Genomic DNA, 20,907 nt, shown 5'->3' with positions numbered 1-20,907 from the left:
GCCACAGAATGCGATACTTTACGGAGCCCATTTCGAATGAGATTATAAACCCCTTTGTGAGCGCTGCAGTAAAAAGATTATGTATGTATGGAGTAGAAACATGTTTAATCCAAGTATATGTATATAAAATGGAAGAACGGTTTTCATAATATTACTTGAACCCAGAGCAGTGAAACAAGCCATTAAAAGATTATCTGTCAGTTTGTCAAGTGTCAGTTTGACATCGACATTGTTTATGTTGCTTCGCTTGGGCCACGCTTGGAGAATCGAATTTTGATTCGCATTCTGCACGTGGTGTACAAAATAACTTTATATTTTATTATTATTATTACAAAATGGGCAAAGTTAAACAAGAACCAGTAGAGCAGGATGACAAAGGTGATGTTACCATCAAAGATGAACCACAAAGTTACGATGACAAAGTTGAACATTGCAGTGTTATAGCAAAACCCATGGCACCAAAGAAACTAAGCAAAAAAATATATAAACTCATCAAAAAGTCCAGTGGTCACAAGAATTACATAAGGAACGGACTGAAAATTGTTCAGAAACAGCTAAGATTGGGTGAAAAAGGGTAAGTAATTGAATATTAAGTTTTTGAGGTTATTATTTACTTACGAGTGCCTGCCACTTCGTTTTGCCATGAACAAGTTATCGGCAGCAGTTGCTCTTTTCTGTCTTAAGATTGTAGCGGGCTAATCTGTTAGGGGATAACACAGACACATAGATGTGAACTTACCACTTAGTGATGCCAAGTGCAAACTGGGGTTTTTAAAATCTACTTAAGAACACCTATATATTTTTAAAAATAGTATCAAGTATGATGATAAGTCTGTGCTGGCAAATAAAGCAGTGTAGTAGCACTTTTCCTTTTTTGTGGCTTTAATAATACCATAACTTGGGATTAACTCACTTAAAATATAGGTTTCTATTGGCAAAAGAAGGCATTCAATCCAAATCTTTCAACTTTATAAGCTTAGATAACTATGATTCTAATGAGACATCAAAGCTCTAGGCTAGTAGATTCATAAAAACTGACAGTAGTGTGCCATAATTTATTAAAGAATTCTTTTCCATTCTACTGTATCAGAGAAATATTGATTAGTATTTCCAGCCTTCTTAGTTCTCAACGTTTGGTGAGATTAAGTTTTATATTTTCAGAATTGTATTCTTTGCGGGCGACATTTCACCAATAGAAATCATGTGCCACCTACCAGCAGTATGCGAAGAGAAAGACGTCCCATACTGTTACACACCCAGCCGTAAAGACATAGGGGCTGCCATGGGTACCATGAGAGGTTGTATAATGGTGCTAATAAAAGAACATGAGGACTACAAGGAATTATATGAAGAAATAAGAGATGAAATTAAGCATCTGGGGCATCCATTATAATTAACTAATGTAATTTAAGTTTTAAGCAAAATAGTTAAGTAAGTAAAGGATTCACAATAAACACAATTTTGGTCTGAAAGTGAAAAAGCCTGCAAAAAAAAAATGTTCCCTATTATTTTAAAACTTAACAATTTATATTACAAATATGATTATGACATAAGTATTTGGTCCACTTTACCATAAAGGTAACTAGCTACACAACACCCAAAAATTATGACAATATTGTGGATTCTATGTTCAAATTTCACCAATACTTAGGAGATAATATTTGAAATTTTTGCAAACATATTTGGTAGAAAAAATACAGACTTGAGTTGTTATTAAAAAAAAATATAGGTTGATATTCCTACAGCTTCAGTGTCATAATAAAAAATGGTTAGGTAAATAAGTTTTAGGGAAATACAGCAAAATTATTTTTATGGCATACACTTTAAGATTTCAGATTTTGGTTTTTGGAAGACAGATATGATAATTCCTGCTTTTGTGGTATTTTTAAATTCTTATTCTTAAAGTATGTTTGAAATCGCTAATCTTAATAAAAAAAACTTTATAACAACCATAAAGTGTCTTTATTCTACTTATTAAAAAATAAGCAATTTCTCTATGCTAAACCAACATTAAGTCTGCTCAAGACCAAAACTTGCTCTCAGTTCAATGTTTCTTAATTAATATGGGACTGAAAACCAGGCGCTTTGAAATTACTATTTTTCGTATTAAAAAACTCTCGAACCTAGAATTTGTGACGAGCATCTTGTTTATAGTAATATGTGTTAAATGAAACCAAAATAAAATTAATATTTTGGCAGTTTTACCTTCTTTATGTTATTCCAAATTTTGAGCCCAGCTAATAGTTAGGGATGGGAAATAAAAGCTGTTTTCCATTACACATAGATTTATTAGGTACACTTATTAAAATCTAAGGGTACGTAAAAAATGGCAGATTGTCTAACCGACAGTGATGATTGGCAAAATACATTAGGTATTTTAATTATGCACTAGAATACTAAGACTAATAATAATGGTTGTTTCACACTTACAGAATATACATATACACAGAAACCTTGTGCACACAGCTTTTAAAACTTGTAAAATTGTAAAAAAAAATGTTATCAAACACAGGCCAACAGTTAATGTCAGTGTGTCTGATTTAAAAAAAAAGCCTCTCCTAAAAAGCTTTATGATATTAAAAGAGTCCATCCAAATAATAATAATTGTCAGGGGAATTTAAAGAACCTTTCACTAACAGGATAGAACTTGCTTTGAAGGTAAACCATAATATGAGTATTTGCCTTGAAAAAAAATTGTATTGTACTTTTACACTTAACAATTGTTCATTGTAAAGTCAACATCTCCTGAGGATGCTCCGGTTTCGGAGCGAAACGTGCGTAGAGGGTATATTGCCGAAGATCTGTTTGGTGTGGAGTATAAGGATTGAAGAAATTATAAATTACACCACACAGATTCTCCTGCTTTTCGCGGAGTATAGCAAATTAAGCTTAATTTTGATAAGGATTATTCTAGTTTACATAATTGATAAAACTGCATGAAAATCATATTTTGCACAGGTGAAATAAAAGGAGTTTACATTATGCCTAGGTTCCTCTGAACATAAAAATTGCAGTAGGTATGCAAACTATTTAAATTTTTTTATTATTATATTTCAAAGTTATTGATTTTTTTTGAGTGCTTTGAAATTTGAATAACGTGTTACTCGTGAACAACTGTATTTATCTGTAAATGTGAAACTACCTTTAAGTAAAAAAGATTTCAGTAGGTATTTCATGGATGTCTGTATTATTATGAATGTGTTAAAACAAATATTAAGTATTAATAATGTTGGCTGCTCAAATCAGTAGGTACAAAATAAATTTGTATGTTTGTAATCACAGTAAAATGTGTCAAAGTGAAATGGACATAATGGCTTAGTTTTGAAGACTAATCTACTGATTTTTATATAAAAGACGCTCCACTAGGTGTGGGGCTGTAGCATATAAGTGCGAATAAAAAAAAGGCTTAAAGAAAGCTGTATTAAGTCCATTTCAGTATAACATTACAGTATTTAGCGACTCAAAAATACAGACTATGAGTGCAAGCATACAAATTCCATAATATTGAAATATAATTTCAAGAAATTATTGATACATATCTAAAGAACTGTCACTCTTAAGTAATCTACTGAAATCTTTCCACTGAATCTATCAACTAGTAATTGAAGCAATTTTTTTTCCCCTAAACGAAACTGTGCCGAATAAACAATGCCTAAATTAATTCAATATATCAGCATCATCATATCAACCCATTATCGGCCGTCTAAAGGGCACAGGGCACAGGGGTTAAGGCCGTAGTCCCACCACGCTGGCCCAGTGCGGCTTGGTTGACCCCACACGCCTTTAAAAACATGGAGAACTCTCAGGCATGCGGGTTTCCTCACGGTATTTTATTCCTTCACAGTTGAAGCAAGTGATATTTTAATTGCTTGAACTCCACATAACTTAAAAAAGTAAGAGGTGCGTGCTCGGATTTGAACTCGGCCCCCCGTAAATCAAGTCGAAGTCCTACCCCTAGGGCTATCACCGCATCTATCAAATATCACTCATCAATACAATTACATCATCAGCCTTATTGTTCTAATACGTCTTCCGAAGATGAATGGTCGGACCTCAGTCTCGGAGGAAGACCTTCGCATTGGTAAGGTCGTGCGCCTGCGAGTATCAGCGGGGAAAGAAGACTCTTTATAGCTTGACTCTAGTAGTGACTCTACTCTACTGACTCTAGTGACTATCTTTTAATTTCTTTTACGAATACTTTTTTTCTTATGACTTTTCACAGATTAGCCAATGTAAAGTTGTACTACACAAGTTTTTTATTTCGGAAACAAAACTTACCTCACGTACGTATTTACTTATTACACGATGCCTTTTTTCGGCCGAAATTCTGCAATTTATTGGTAAAAAAAAGAAGAAATTTTAATTAAGTTTTCTGTACAAGAAGCATCCGATATTCAGTAGCGGCGCTGTGAGCGGCGGAAAATATTCAAATAGTTTAAACAAATCAGCTTATTTCAAATTTGTAAAGAAATTAATGTTTTTTCACTGGTGAAGTAAACTTTTACTATATCTATTTTGAATATTAAAAATTACGGCGTTTAGCACAAATATTCTAAATCTGGAACAAAATGAAAGTTTAAACACTTCAAACATAGTTTCGTCTAGGAGATCCTTAAGAATAACCCTGCTTTTCAGTGCACTGTCAATAAGATCATACTATATTTTTTTTATTCAATAAAGTGTAAGAAAATAGTAAAGACTTTCATTTACATACGCCATGTTTTTCTCAGAGCCGAATTAAATGTACGTTGGGAGCGATTGCACATTATTAACTTATTTTTTTAAGCGAGGGTAGTTTGACATATTTAAATCTTTATTGAAACGTAGCTCTTATTTTTAGTGCACAAGGTCTTAATCACGTGCTGTAATAATGTGCAACGCTATTAACTACAGAAAGGGGGAATATTTGTGACAACTTTTGTACTTCGAATTTCTTAGAAGCCGAAATGTTTTGCTATTCCTAACTACTTATCTATATTAATGGTTAAGCAGGATTTCATACAGCTGCTTAGGTGGTCTAGACTAAATAATAAAAAAATAAACCTATTTAGTACTTTTTTTTAACGTACAGAGATTCAAAATTACAATACAAATTATAACCCAGACAAGTCGACAAGACTTATGGAAAAAATAGAAAAAGGACGTGAATGGTATAAAATCAATAATCTTTTTTTCTATATCAAAGCTATAATAATTGAGACGCAAAAAATAATATCATAATATTATAGATTATAATACGCATACTATACTTTAAAATTTATTTTTCTTGTCGTACTTGAATCTCTTACGTTACACATTTTTTGGTGATTTTATAAATTTACTTTCGAGCCTTAAGAACAATAATACCAATATCTTACACCTAAAATATAGAAATACCATTCTTAAATCAAAAAATATTGACTATAATTAAACACCATATTAGATTAGACAAATATAAAGTTGCTTATTATTTATTAAATAAATAATGCAATAAATACATTTACGGGACCTGGATATAAAAATGTTTCGCCGAAATATAATAAAAAAATCCCATAAATTATCCACTATGTCTAATTTGCTATTGTGCGTGAGCAAAATTTTTTTCGTGGTATTGGAATTATAATTTTTATCCATTTAATTTTACATGAATAAACGTTTCATATTTTACAAAATAAGTGCTACGCTTCTAAGGGACCCAATAAAATTTACAGTTTCTTTTTTTATTAATAAAATTATGGAAAATTTTAATAGTTTCAACAAAAGCATAGCAAACAAAACAAGACCAAGGATGTAAATAAACCACTGACCTCTATGCGTACCTACTTTAGTTTATTAGAGGTCTATCAAATAAACGTTTAAGCTATGACGTCGTAAGAAAATGACAGAAACAACTTTATTGTTGGCTTTGCTTCATAATAAGATTTCAAAATCCATTTCGTATATTAACTTATTTAATAAGTGCAAAATATATGCTAACAGTGAAAAACAATACATTTCATATTATTAAACATTATTATTATTAAACAATTTTTATACAATAGGGTACCTTGCTTGCAAGCTAAATACTATAAAATTACTGTAACAATCAAATCCCAAGCATTATTTATATTTTTAATCGGTTTTAACTAAACGAGAGAATCGAATCTAGACATAGAGGTATTTGTTAATTAACGCTAAATAATAAATAAATAAACTACGACAATATACACATCGCCATCTAGCCCCAAATTAAGCGTAGCATGTGTAATGGGTACTAAGATGACTGATCAATATTTTAATGAATAATATACATAAATACTTATAATATAATATATAAACACCCAGACACTGAAAGACATTCATGTTCATAACACAAACATTTTTCCAGTTGTGGGAATCGGCCGTTCAAAACTAAATAAAAATCATTTAGGCTTTTAGTTAGTTGAAAATTTAGTACTTAAAAAAAACCGTCATCTTTACCTTATTTTTGTCCAACTGATAGGTTCTCATACGTTAAAAGTATTTAGAGCTTCTATCTAATTCGATTCATTTCAGTAGTAGTACAGCTTTCTGGGACAGATGGGCCGTCTGGTATGTCCGTCAATTGTTCCAAAAGAAAAATGGCGAATTTTAATAATAATTACCATATTTTAGTGCTAATAAGCGTAGTCAGTAAGTATGCTACGTGGCGACGGCGGATCAGAATACAGGTGTCGCCAACCCTAGTCTTTCCGCGGGGTTTGTACGAGGCGACTAAGGAAATAAATATAACAGAGAACGGACAGCAGCGTCCTCTGTGCTTCTACTAGCATCCACTGCGATCGCCATCCCTAAATATAAAATATAAATAATATTTAAAAAAAAACCCGTCTTATGGCACCCGTGATTATGGCAAACCCTACCATTGGCAGACGCCTTTAGTCGAACTGTCGACTGTTGCTGATGAAGCATAATTAAGAAAAATAATAGGGTATTTATGAAAACTAACTTGCAAAATTAGAGCATAATTAATTAAATATTTGTTAAGACTGACAAACTTGCAAAATAAGAGTAAAATTAATTAAATTTTTTTTATGAATTAATAATGATTCATTGTAAAGACAACATCACCCGAGGATGCTCCGGTTTCGGAGCGAAACGTGCGTAGAGGGTACGTTGCCGAAGATCTGTCGGGGTGGAGTACAAAGATTGAAGAAATTATAAATCACACCATATTCTACTGCTTTTCGCGGAGTATAGCAAATTTAGCTTAATTTTCATAATATGTCATGGAATTCCACAAAGGAACGCCTGCTTATATACAATATTTAATAGGGTAATGTTGAAAATGAAATTAAAGCTAAAACCGACTAAAAATATAATTCTTTGGTACATCCATTGCATGGTTTGACCATTCTAATCACAGATCTGATATTAACCTATCACAGCACAAACTACTTTAACACCGTTCATTTAGAAAATTCCATTTAAGTAATACTATGTTATTTCGAAATATTAGTGGCTGACAGTAGAAATATACAAATTTAAAGCGAAAGGCTATTTTTTGTCTGCGTGCTTATTGTAATCATACTAAAAACCACATTCAGTACTTAATTTGCTTATAATAATTCTATGGTTTGACTTGACTCGAAACGCGAACGTGTGTCGTTGTCTTAAAACCAGTTATTTTTTTATCCACATACCTAACAGGAATTTTATAAATGGACAGCAGATTATTATCTACATATTTATGTAGGCTTACAGCAAACTATATCAAATAATATCTACTTATATTTATTTACAAAATATATTAGTAATACAAGCATATTGTATACAAAAGTACGTTAACATTTTACGTGTCATATAAAAATGGAGTTATTGACATTTGATTTGTGTTTAAAAATAATGACGCTGTTTGATAATCCATTCCGAATATGCGATTCATTCTTCAAATTAATATAGGGTTAATTTTAGATAGTTGACTGTATTTGTGATATATTCATAATAAAAAGTTTGTTGGTTGGTTCGACCTTCTTTCACGCAGCAGCGGAGCAATGAATTGACGTATTGCACAGTGACAGTTCAAAAGCCAGATAGTGACAAAACAAATACACGTTAGACTAGTTTTTAGTCTAATTGCGCCCTAACAAAAAAGGCAAAATAATTTGGTGCTGAGATCAAAAGGCTTTTAAAGATTATGTTTTGGCTAATTTACTTTATAAAATAATAATAATAATATTAATTTATTCTTTATTTTCGTAACTATGATATAATAGAATAAATTAGAATATAATAATAATAAAAAACATACAGTATGGTTACAAAGTGGAGTTTCTGACACCAGGCAACCCTACATGTAGTTTGATATGGTGCTATAAGGCAAATAAGACTAGTAAACAATTTCTGTCATTAATAAACTATTGATTGTGAGAGAAAAGAATAGATTTATCTTGTTTGACCTGTTCTCGAACGCAGGAATGTCAAAGTTCAATTCCAAATTTTTTCTCGTCTCGTTAGCCTTTACTTTACAACAATATTAGATATAATATAATAAATATACGAACTATATAAGAAATATGCGACGTCAAATTGCCGGGAACCGACTACGAGTTTTTGGCAACAATACAGCGACTTCATCTACCTTACTTAAACTAAACTTTCACATTATAAAGACCAAAATTGTTAAGGCTCTGGTTAAATAATTAATATGTACTTAACAGTTTATACAAGTGAAATTAATTCATACTTATATATAATGTTAACTATGATGTACATGAAAACGAAATACTGTTTCCCAGTATTGTCCCTAGATGGCGCTCTACCGATTCCATACAAATCGTAGTCTACTTTAATGGGACTGAATAGGCAAAACATCTCACACTAGGTCTGACATAAATAGAACTTCAATGTGTACTGCGGCCAAATGACAGAACTTATATCCTGTATAACTGACAGATCCGTATATTATAGACAATCCAACAGTAAGCACGTAGACTTTGCGTGTCGATACTTTGTGCAAAGATCAAAGTTACGAGTCGAAAGCTCGAGCGCATCGAAATAATGCTTTAACTAACCAAACAGAACCTTTGAAGGCTTTTGCTCGCGCGCCAAAACGACCTTGAATGATCCTCGTGCCACCATTTGTACTTAAAACAAAGCCAAATCAACTTCCACTGCATAGTTCTATGTAACTTTACTTCAAAAATCTCTCGAAAACCCAACCCCCTCTTACACAGCACACCACTTTGTGCAATGAAAACGCGATGTTAATTGTATAATAAAAAGTTTATGTGTAAATGTGGAACAGTATTAGTATAGTCAGTAACGTGCTCATGAAGCACATTGACACTGGCAGGAGAACCGCAAAACGGAGCGATCTGGAAAAAAAAATCACATATCAACATGGTCAAGGTCAAATATTTCTTTATGGGATTGATGCGTACGTTACATTAATAATGTGTGCTTGGCAGTGAGAGGATGGTGATAACAACATTCTTAAACTTAAAACGAATTCTACTATGGTCCCAAACGCGCCATGGTGTTTGAAGTGGCACACAAAAAACTTAGTGTTCTTTTTGTTATCATCACCTCATATTGTCATTTAAAATTATTCAAAAAAACCTGGTTAGAGCAATATTTAAGACCCAACATTTTTTATCGTTACCCAGTCTTTTGTACTACAATAGAACTTTTCTTTAATTTCATATCATTTATGAAGTCTAGTATGTTGAAAAGCAAGTTTATTTGGTTCTTCTAATGTTTAAATTATTGCTCACCAAGAAAACCAAACCTTAAAGAGGTGATAATCTAGTTAGAATATGGCCATCATGTACCTCTAACTGGTCGGAATTATGTGCGTATACAAATAAATATCGCTTGCGTTTTGCTTTAGCGGTGAAGGAAAACATCGTTAGGAAACCATCACGCCGGACAGTTCTCGAACATCGCCAGTGCAACCTTACCTCTTCTCAGTTTGAGAGGAGACCCGTGTGTAGCATAACTCCTGTAAGGCAGACGTCAGAGCGGCTTTTTTTGCAGCTCAAGTGACCCTTTGTCTGGAATTGTGTGGTGCGATAAGCAGAACAATACATACAGTTCGGTTAACTCTATCCGGTGAAACAGAAAGGTCTGCGTACCCTACGTATCCATGAAACTTTCTGATGGCTGTAACGGAAATTGTCCGTCCAGTAGAGTAGATGTCAGAGCGTCGGTTGGTACAGATCAAGGAACGCTTTCTCCTGAATCGTGTGGAGAATAAGCAGAATAAAACATGCAGTTCGTTTTACCCTATCAGGTGAAACAGGAAGGTCTGCGTACCCTACGTAGCTACGCAACTTTCTGATGGCTGTTACGGAAATTGTGCCTCCAGTAAAGCAAATGTCAGAGCGTTAGTTGTTACAGATCAAGGAACGCTTTCTGCGGAATCGTGTGGTGCGATAAGCAGAACAAAACGTGCAGTTCGCTTACCCCATCTTAAAACAAGCAGGCCTGCCTACCCAATTTAACGAAGCAAGTATAAATCCGAAAGTCCTAATCTATGAACTCTGTCAAATTTCTGACGGCTGTTACGGAAAGCGTACCTCCAGTAAGGTAGATGTCAGAGCGGCGGTTGTTGCGGCTCAGTGCGGCACAATGCGGTCGTCGCATCGGCTACCGTGCCGCTTTCCCGGCGACCTTTACCTGTTAATAAAATGCATATTTCAATACATTTGAAGCACGCTCCCTGTCGAAGTTTTATTGTAGTGAAATTTTCTTTTTGGGTAAACAAAAACTAGCTTTTGACCACATTCTTCGTCCGTTTTAATTAAGGTTTTTTAACAAATTCCGTTGGAACAGTTGGTTTTTCTGGGATAAAAAGAAGCATATGTTATTATCCAAAAACTTACTCTATGCCAAAAATCATGTTGATTGGTTGCTTAGTTTTTGGCTTGAAGGAAGGACAAACAAACAAACACGTTCGTATTTATTATATTACTATGCAATATGGATTTGTTTTTTTTTTGTTTCTGGCGCGACTAGTAGAATGTGACAAATTCAAATCCAATCCAAGATGGCCTCCACCTAGTGAGCTGAATACGTTAGTGCTGTGAATACGCAAGCGAATCCCGTACTCTCACTGTTTGACGGCCGATGGGCGCAGTTTGTAGCGATCCTCTTTCTGAGTCCAAGGCCGTGGGTTCGATTCCCACAACTGGAAAATGTTTGTGTGATGAACATGAAAGTTTTACAGTGTCTGGATGTTTATCTGTATATTATAAGTATTTATGTATTTAATTCATAAAAAATATTCATCAATATATTTATTTTTATTTTTATAGGTCCCACATAACTACTCCGCTTTCCCTAACGAATGCGTCAGGCATTTTCGCTATATAAAAAAAAACCGCTACCTCAAAATGGCGAATTAAACTTATTCACAACTTCATCAATATGGTTATCAATTGGAAGGGCTCGAACAATTTTACACTATATTGAAAGTCGGGGTTTTTTTTTAATTTTTAACGAACATGTTAAGGAATAAAAAAATTGTACTCTCTTGCTTTATATTTATATCTCTGTAACTAGTTTTGATAAAAGAGTATTCATTCATTCATTCATGCATGCAGACATTCATTCATATTAACAAATGCAAATAAGCTGATAAAAATACTTACTGGTAAAACAAAGACAGCCAGTTTGTTGGTTGGCTTGGAGCGAGGTGGTCGGTCGGATTTCCTTTTGATCCTTCGACAGCTCCGTGACACACTTTTGGTAGTAATCAAATTCTTTCACGTACCTGAGAAAGGATTATAATAAGACATCAGATATACTGGATGAGATACACCACGTGTTTTTTAATCAACAAACTTGTTTTTCGATATATTCACTGTTTACATAAATTCAATCATTCAGACATTTCTGTACCGGGTTTCTATGATTGGCTCGGTGGCACACCAGTATCGCGTAATCGTCAACTTTCGATGGTGGCCTCGAGCGAAGCGATTTAGCGTTCCGATACGATGTCGCGTAGAAACCGATTAGGGGTATGAGGTAAAAATAACTGCCATACATACACGCACGTTACCATCTTAGACGATATAAATTTTTACTTTTTATTTTCCCTATCGCCATTAAAAACTATATTACAATGTCAACTTACGAGAAATAATTATAATTTTGCGCTAAACTTAAAGTTAAATAACTAGGAAAACAATTTCTTATCCACACTGTGCTGTTACAATGTCATATCAACTGTTAATTATTGTTTTATATTACTCCATTCAGCGGGCGGACCTCAGACTGGAGTCAAATGAAATGTTGGATACAAGCAGGCGTTAATATGCGTAATTCCATGATATACAATGAACGTTAAGCTCGTTCGTTTGGTTTGGAGTATGAATAAACACACACATAAGCCTAGATACAGAAATTACTTTTATCACATTGCCGGCCCATTAAAGGGCACGGGCAGTGGCGTGCACTTCATATATGCACAAATGCACTGCATACCCAAAAATTTAATACAACTTGTATAGAAGGTGGATTTTATGCTATCTTCCTGATTTATGCCTGCCCTGGTTAAAGCACGCCTATTCACGCCACTGGACACGGGTCTCCTTCCACAGTGAGATGGGGTCAAGGCCACTACGCTGGTCCAGTGCGGATTGGTGGACTACAATTACCTTATAAGCGTTATTTAAGCCAAAAAGTCTATAGCTCACCAGACGGGCGGCCAGCGGTTGTCGGCTAAGTACTCCCGGGAAGCCAGACTGAGGTGTTTTGCGCGACACACGCGGTCGTACGCGCCGCACAGACGCCATGTACACCACTCCGACAGGTTGTGTGCGTTGTGCAGCTGTTAACACACATATAACATAAAATGACGACCACCCTGGCGCAACGGTGAGCGCTGTGAGTTTAAGCGGGAGGAGTTAATTCATAATTTCAGAATTTTCTCTGATCTGGTCTGGTGGGAGGCTTCGCCGTGGTTAGTCACCCTACTACTACCTAGCGATTCAGTCTTCCGATGCGATGTCTACCATACTCCCTCACAGGTAAACCCGCTACCATCTTAAACTGCACCATCACTTGCCACCAGGTGAGATTGCAGTCAAGGGCTAACTTGTAGGTGAATAAAAAAATAATTGACAGAACAAGAAGACGGCCTGGTAAGAACAAAACAGAGCAAACCTTGGTAGGGCACCGCACGTGGGTTCAAAGTGCCCCCCTGTGTCCACTAACCTAAGGCGTAGGTGTGTCTGAAATTACATCGGCAACTACGCCACTTTAGACCGGAACATGGAAAAACACCGCCAAACAGCATAACGGTAATAACACACACGCGACATACATTCACTTTCCCATGCTAGCCAAAAAGGTTATAGAAATAGAAAATATTTATTAGAAAAACTAAGTACAATAAATCTTTGGAATCCTGACCCCTGAACTAGGAAATCCCGTATCTTAGGGGCCAGTGCCTTCCCGAACATTGATTCAATCTGTGAAAAATTGAGATAATGTATCGTGTACTTTAACAAAGGAAACTTTCAAAGGTGTGTTGAGTTCTCTAACGGTTAAGTGAGAATAGCATGCTGACTGGAACGCATGTGTATGTGTGTGTGGTTATGTGTATGCGTGTTTATGTTTGTGTGTGTATGGGTCTGTGCGCCCATCTGTACCTACTTGAATGTTGTGAGAGTATTGAATGTCGTGCGTGTGCGCACGAACTTCCGTTTATAAGATTATATGATGTTGGAAACTAAATATGATATAATATATTAATATTTTTTTCTGTTTCGTTGTAGTTATATGCTATGAAGAGATTTCATTAAATATTTTTTAAGTCTATGCTTAGTGAAATGAGAAATTTTTGTCTTTTTATTCAAGCATCTATACATAAACGGGCGTAAGTAATTGAACTGTCTTCTAGAAAAGGCAGGTTTTGTTTTAGGTGAGGCAAAGTATGTCTTGAATTGTCATCTGTTAAAATATGCCTTTAAGGCTTCTCATCTGTGATGTCATGAACAAAATTCATAAAACCTAGTATCTTTTGTAAAAAAAAAGTTCGCCATAACCGCTTATTGTTTGACAATACTTAGGCAAAGAAATTTATTAATCGGTTAATAAGAATCTCGTGTGAGCTTTAACTGGGTTGATTGACCGCTCGGCTTTGATATTCTCGCAGCAAGTTCGCGCGTTAAGTTTTGTTACGATAAAAATTTGCTCGAAAGAAAAGGAAATTATGAATCCGGATTTAACCTATACATCCATTTGATTAATTTTGCTTGTTTCCTCCCACCGAGCATAAAGCTAAGGGTATGGCAAAAGGCAAATTTGTGGAATTTATACCGATTTTTAAAGTCTGTAGTAGTTGAAATTTCGCCAATATTGTGTATTTTAATCAATTTGTCTTTTACAAGTGGCACATTCCCTTCAAACCTCACCACGACTATAGTTAAACCCCTTCATAAAAGAGGTTGTTTTACGGAAATAAATAATTATCGTCCAATTTCACTCGTTTCAGTTTTTTCTAAAATATTTGAACGAGCAATGCACAAACGAATTAGTAGCTTCATGATGAAACATAGAGTTATAAGGAACGAACAAAATGGTTTCCAAAAAGAGAAATCCACCAACATGGCACTTTTTATGTTAATTAAGAACATAATTTCTCTTATCGATAAAGGAAATCCTGTTTGTACTATTTTTTGTGATATGTCGAAGGCTTTTGATTATGTTTCACACGGCTTGCTATTGAAAAAATGCGAGTATTATGGCCTACGAGGGCCATGTATTTCATGGTTACAAAGTTATTTAAAAGATAGAAAACAGCTTGTTGAAATATCAAGGCTAAATGAGAAACAGGTATTGACGAAGTTTTGCTCAGAGCTTGAAATAAATTCCTTTGGTGTACCGCAGGGTAGTGTTCTTGGGCCTCTCCTATTTCTGATATACATCAACGATCTTCCTGATATCACTAAACATAAATGTGTTATGTTTGCAGATGACGTGTCTGTTATAGTACCATGTAAACAAAAAACTGACAATTCACCAGAAATAAGTAAAGTTCTAGGTGACATACATGAATGGCTTCTATATAATAATCTAAATTTAAATTTAAAAAAAACTAAATTTATGACATTTAGAAATAGAAAAATGACTATAAACAATAATACTGTGACATGTGCTAATGAGAATATAGAACAAGCATCTATTATAACATTTTTGGGTATGCAATTAGACGAATTTTGTACTTGGAGAGCTAATATTGAAACTATATGCACTAAAATCAATAAGTTTGTATTTGCTCTCAGAAGAATTTCAAAAATTGCTAATCAAAGTACAGCATTACTGGCATATCATGGGTACGTTGCATCCAGTATGCGGTACGGGATTATGCTTTGGGGAAATGCTCCTGAAGTCAATAGAATATTTTTAATACAAAAGAAGTGTATTCGGGCCATATGCAACAAAGGTCCTATGCAATCATTCAAGCCGCTCTTTAAATCTCTCAAATTACTAACGCTGCCAGGTATCTACATTTTAGAATCAGCATGCTTCGTAAAAAGGTACAGAAGTGATTTTTTTGAAATATGCGGAAACATTGTACCTTTCAATACCCGTTACCGAAATAAAATATTCTACCCGCGATGTAACACAGCACTCGGTTCTAAATGTTGTTATCATAATATGATTTTGATTTACAACAAATTGCCTAAAGCTATTAAAGATTTGCCATTTTTGAAATTCAAGGCAAAATTACGTGACTGGTTGGTTGATAAATGCTATTACTCGGTAAAAGAGTTCTTGGATAATAAAATATAATTATTAGTTTAGTTATTTTTTACTTGACATCCCAAGTTTATTGTTCCATACAGCAAAAATAATGAAATTTTATTATATTCAGCCGATTATTTTGATTTTATTTATTTTGATGTTTTATTAATTATTACATAAATGAATTTGTTTAAATTAAGATTTGCATGTCATATATTATGACTAAACATGTATACCTACAATGTTTTATGCAAATAAAAGGATTTGATTTGATTTGATTTCGATAAATTTCAAAAATTCTCACCTTTACAGGCTCCAGTAAAGATAGGGCTATTTCGACGACCTGGTCATCATCACCAACTCTGAAATTAAATTTAATTTATCAATATTTAGGTTCTTCTACATATCTAGAAAAATGCACGGTTCTTGGATAGTGACAAAAACTTTCCTTTTTTTTTTTTCCTCTAGGAATCCTTCATATAGGCTATTTATGATAAATTAAAAAATAGAGTTAAAATCAGTATGGCGACTTGTAAGTGCCACCAGATAATTTTGAAGATTCACCACTTTTTCCTAAGCTTCAAAGACTTGATCATCGTCGTAAGTTAGCCAATTTATAAGTGTTTTATTGGATGTATTTCACAGTGTGCGATCGGGCGATATTCGATTTCCGATCACCATTTAACCACAGCACCGCGAAAAATCTGACGGATTTTCGTTCCAATGTCGGAAATATTCCGATATTATATTAGGTCCTTACATATGAAATCTGTGGCGTTTTGTCGTACTGGCTCCTTTGATTTCAAACATCTCCTCTTGGTTTAGGAATTCCAATTTCTTATTTTACAGAGATTGACCCATGCTCATGTTTTTGCTAACTCTAATTCATTTGTTTTTTCCTCTTTTGGTTTTTTTCTTTGCGTCATCAAAGTTAGAAACTCATAAAACTCATTTTACAAAATAGAAAACTTGCAATATCGCGTTCGAAATCGTACCGAAACTCTAAATCGCTTGGCGGTCCGTCTTCGTCGGTAGCGTGATTATTAGCCATGACCTTAGAGCCTCCTACCAGACCTGATACGAGAAAACTTAACATAATTGAACTCCCACTAATATGACCACAGCGCTGACAGCGCGCGGGAGGTAAAAACCCCAGTTGTAAACAATGACTGAACACTTTCTGACTTACTTCATACATAATCTGTTAATAAAATTTTGCAAAAAATCTTTTAACTCATTTTGCCTTAATAGTTAAAGGCGTTAATAAAACTAGATCGTCCTTACCTGTCCTGATGCTGCAGTGTATCAATGACCCTGGCTTCCACCAGATTGACGAGTCGGTTCATGCACAGCCTATTTGCCAGCTCCAGTAATTCTAAGCATCGAACCGGTTCAACTGTCGGCACTTTGTCAGAGTAAATGTAGCACAGGAGAATGTGGAAAGCGTACATTTTAACTCCGGGGAATGCAATCTAGAAAATTATAAAAAACAGAATAAAAGTAACTCTATAATAATAGAAATGTGGTGATAGACCAGTGGGTACTTCGGCTTTACTTTCTTTGGGCAGAGTTCGAATCCCAGCACGAACCTCTAACTTTTCTATGTTCAGTCCATTTTAAAGAAATAAAATATCGTGAGGAAACCTGCATGCCTAAAAGTTCTCCATAACGTTCTCAAGTCCACCAATCCGCACTGGGCCAACGTGGTGGACTACGGCCTTAACCTCTTCTACTGGTACTGGGTCGGTAATGGGTTAATATGATGATATAATAGCAATATTCATATTAATATTACCAATGGTAAAGCGTATGCGTGTGTCTGTTTATTTGTGACCTATGGTTCTCGCTTCGACCACAGCGCTGATCTTTATAAAATCTCAATGGCTAGTACAGACAGGAGAACAACGTTATATCCCCCGATTATATCCCCTTGCAGGGGATAAAATTAACATGTCCTGCCAATAAAAATAATAAATATAAATATACTACGACAATACACACATCGCCATCTAGCCCCACAGTAAACGTAGCTTGTGTTATGGGTACTGAGATAGCTGATGAATATAATACACATAGATACTTATAATATACAGATAAACACCCAGACACTGAAAAGCATTCATGTTCATCACACAAACACTCTCCAGTTGTGGGAATCGAACCCACGGCCTTGGAGTCAGAAAGCAGGGTCAGAAAGCATGATAACAGCTCGGCTAACATGGGCAGGAGACATTTTGCTCCACTCTCCGAAAGTACGAAATTTTCTATACTTCCACAGCTTTATCAACTCTTCGAGCATTGGTGCAAAGGTGGGATTAATATCAAAATAATATACTTGTAATAATAAACGGGGAGCATCCAGGAACTATTCTCACAGGATAATAGTAGTCGCGGGCAACAATTAGTGGATTATAAAGTTGAAACCGGCAAGAAGGATTTGCGATCGTTAGTTTTAAATAAAAGCTTGTATAAGTTACCACTCTAGAAGTGCTCTCCCTGAAATGCCCTTGAAACATCGCCTTCATGGGGTCGCATCGCGCCATGAGCATGGACCTGTGAGCCAAGTGTATCCCATCGTCAAGGTCGAACGTCACATCCGCAAACAGATTCTGCTCCACGCAAATGTCACGCATCCTTTGTGGTAATGGCTGGAAATAGAGATGTCTTTTATTCCATTGCAAGTTTGACTACGTAGTCTTAAAGTGCGCTAATCTGGAAGGGGTATGTCAGATTTACTATATGGACTTTTAGTAGTAGTATAACTATACCAAAGTTTTAGTAGTTTTTTCTGACAGATCTCGTCCGGGGAATTACAACCGCCAAGCTTATTTCAGCCGCTAAGCAGCATCGCTGTGATGGGCACACTTACGCCTCAGGTTGACAGTCGTTGCAACACTTTGCAGGCCAGTCAAACTAATTTGCTATTTGTGAGGAAGAATCCTAATTTATTTCCTACATTACATGAAATTTATCCAAACAGGAGGGGCAGACCATATCCTAAATATAAACTTTGGGTACCAACAAAAAGGTTGGCTGTGTTCTCAAACAATTCATTTTGTATGGCTATAACTTTGTACAATAAACTTCCGGACTGTAACAAAAATCTACCACTAGTAAAATTCAAGCGAGCAATTTTTCATACTCTCAACAAAAAAAAGTTAACTTTTCTAACTGTATAAAACATTTGTAATTGTATTATTTGCCTAATTAATTTAAAATGACATTACTATTTATTTCTGATTATTGTATTTTTATTCTTTAAATTGTAATGTAATTTATATTTTATTTTTATAAACATTTGCACACTGTCTGTGACAGTCGATTGTGAAGGGTCTGTTTAATGAAATGTGTTCTTGTTATGTACCCACAATTGGGCAAATAAATAAATAATATTATTATTATTATTGTCCAACAGGAATAATTTTCGAGATGGTCAAACTTCTTGGATAGTGGATTATTTTTATCATTGTGGTAAGCAATCGTGGTAAGCAGTGATGATTAAATTAACTATCAATCACGTAGACGATAATGATACACAAATAATTATAGAAAGTATAAAGGTGTGTAAAAGGTGACTATAGAGAAAACAGTCGCTTACAATGGTACGTCGTAATAGAATGGTTGAGAACTATCTATTAATCGGATTGCGCAGGATTTGTAGTAGAAGTATAAGTATCATCTCTAGAGATCTTATTTTTTATTTGGAAAACAAACAGCTAAAATAATTTGTTACATAGCATAAAGTAAGTATAGATCTTACACAAGGAACTCAATTATAAAAACTCTTCGTATAATTAAATAAAGAACAAGAAAGGTATTTACAGATCAGACGAGATCGATTTCATCAGATCTTTGCCAAATTAATCTTGGAAATAAAAAGAAAAGAATTATATTAATAAAAAAAAACGATTTATCTTACGAGGCTCACCGTATGGAACTGATGCATGAACCCCTTGTCGAACAGCAAATGTTGGTCCAATATGAACTGGCTCAACTTCGTCAGCTCGTGGAAACCGAGCAACTCGGCCGCTTGGCGTATCTCCTGTCATAAAATTAAGCAAGTTGGTATATGTGTAGCGAAAAAATTATTTTTAATACGAGTTTTTAAGTTAACGAACGTTTTAGAAATGAAAACTTTATTAGGCACGTTAACCATTTTTCGGGTGAACAAAAATCATGGAAATCTTTCCATGAGATAGATATATTATGCATGTATGAGAACTTGTGTACAAAAAGCGAGAAACTCGCATCATAGTCATCGCACGCTTCCCATGAGCTATGTGTATACTCTATATATATCGAGCCTTTACCGACGAATTAGCGTCACCGAAAATTACAATTTATACCAAAAGAACCAAAACTAAAAAAGAATACAAATAAACCTTCTTCTCTAAAATTATTGATTTGTTTGTACATTAATTTAGTTTTTACTTATATCAGCAGTCAATCTCTTAACTAACAGATCAAGGTCATCCAAACAAAGTGATTCCCCAATTGGAGTGATAACCTTGAAGTTTACCATGACAAACAAAGATTAGACACCTAGTATTATTACATCGTAGAACACTTTGAGCCCTTTCTGATGTGAGAGACAACCTGTCCTAACGTTTTCATCCGTGACCTTTCACTACCAAGATCGCCCAAACACAGTGATTCCCAAAATTAAGCGATACTTTTTGATATGTTTGTACAGATTACCATAAAGATGAGACAACATCGTGGAGCTCTTGCTCCCTTTCTGATCTAAGAGACGGGGCCTGTGCCCAAGTACTCGTATAAGCTGACCGTGGATGATAATAAGGCAAATTCGACAGGTTAACGAAACTATGACGTAACCTTCGCTAGCTAGAAAAGTGACACAAGGGGCTTAGTATCTGAGCAAGATTTATGAGTAGCTAGACAGTAATTATTTAAATAGAACTGGCCGATAGAAAATTAACTAACCTTTCCTTAAAATTAACTTTTCCTTTTGAACTAAGCATGAATCTTTTAATATACTAAGTACGAAAGTAGACCAACGAGTAATTATCTAATTAATTGCACTTTAGTTATATATATTGAGACTTAATAACGTTCTATATATGTGTTCAATTATAATTAAATAGTATTATATGACATCGCCGAATGTTAAGTATAATTATTAATTTTATTATCAAATTAATGGCGGTCGTTCAAAAAATCCCTGATATATGACTAGCTAACAGGATGTCCCAT

The 20,907-nt window shown here is 34.7% G+C and overlaps 2 protein-coding genes across 3 annotated transcripts in view; one reads left to right on the top strand and one right to left on the bottom strand.

The window, feature by feature from the left end:
- The first annotated feature begins 223 nt into the window (after positions 1 to 223).
- On the top strand, positions 224 to 1,952 carry LOC120634201 (H/ACA ribonucleoprotein complex subunit 2-like protein). The gene is made up of 2 exons (XM_039904664.1): positions 224 to 574; positions 1,162 to 1,952. Exons 1-2 carry the CDS (start codon positions 336 to 338, stop codon positions 1,391 to 1,393), a joined length of 471 nt encoding a protein of 156 aa, XP_039760598.1. The 5' UTR covers positions 224 to 335; the 3' UTR covers positions 1,394 to 1,952.
- Positions 1,953 to 8,588: 6,636 nt separating this feature from the next.
- Positions 8,589 to 20,907, bottom strand: part of LOC120634200 (rho-related BTB domain-containing protein 1) — a 29,578-nt gene continuing 17,259 nt past the window's right edge. For both annotated transcript variants that reach the window (XM_039904662.1, XM_039904663.1), the window contains 8 exons: positions 19,622 to 19,735; positions 18,171 to 18,341; positions 16,978 to 17,165; positions 15,998 to 16,055; positions 12,639 to 12,772; positions 11,592 to 11,713; positions 10,518 to 10,617; positions 8,589 to 9,314 (listed from right to left, as the gene is read on the bottom strand). In XM_039904662.1, the coding sequence (XP_039760596.1) occupies positions 10,535 to 10,617; positions 11,592 to 11,713; positions 12,639 to 12,772; positions 15,998 to 16,055; positions 16,978 to 17,165; positions 18,171 to 18,341; positions 19,622 to 19,735 (870 nt within the window). In that variant the 3' untranslated portion in view covers positions 8,589 to 9,314; positions 10,518 to 10,534. The remainder of the gene's footprint in view (positions 9,315 to 10,517; positions 10,618 to 11,591; positions 11,714 to 12,638; positions 12,773 to 15,997; positions 16,056 to 16,977; positions 17,166 to 18,170; positions 18,342 to 19,621; positions 19,736 to 20,907) is intronic.

Source organism: Pararge aegeria, chromosome 23 (assembly GCF_905163445.1).
Source record: "Pararge aegeria chromosome 23, ilParAegt1.1, whole genome shotgun sequence".
In the NCBI taxonomy this organism is placed as follows: Eukaryota; Metazoa; Arthropoda; class Insecta; order Lepidoptera; family Nymphalidae; genus Pararge; species Pararge aegeria.
This window is presented reverse-complemented; position numbering and strand designations above follow the sequence as displayed.

Bases quoted from the DNA above. Each gene is read 5' to 3' on its own strand.
- LOC120634201 (XM_039904664.1), top strand. From the start codon at position 336: ATGGGCAAAGTTAAACAAGAACCAGTAGAGCAGGATGACAAAGGTGAT. The intron at 575-1,161 runs GTAAGTAATTGA...TTATATTTTCAG, and splicing joins CTAAGATTGGGTGAAAAAGG to AATTGTATTCTTTGCGGGCG.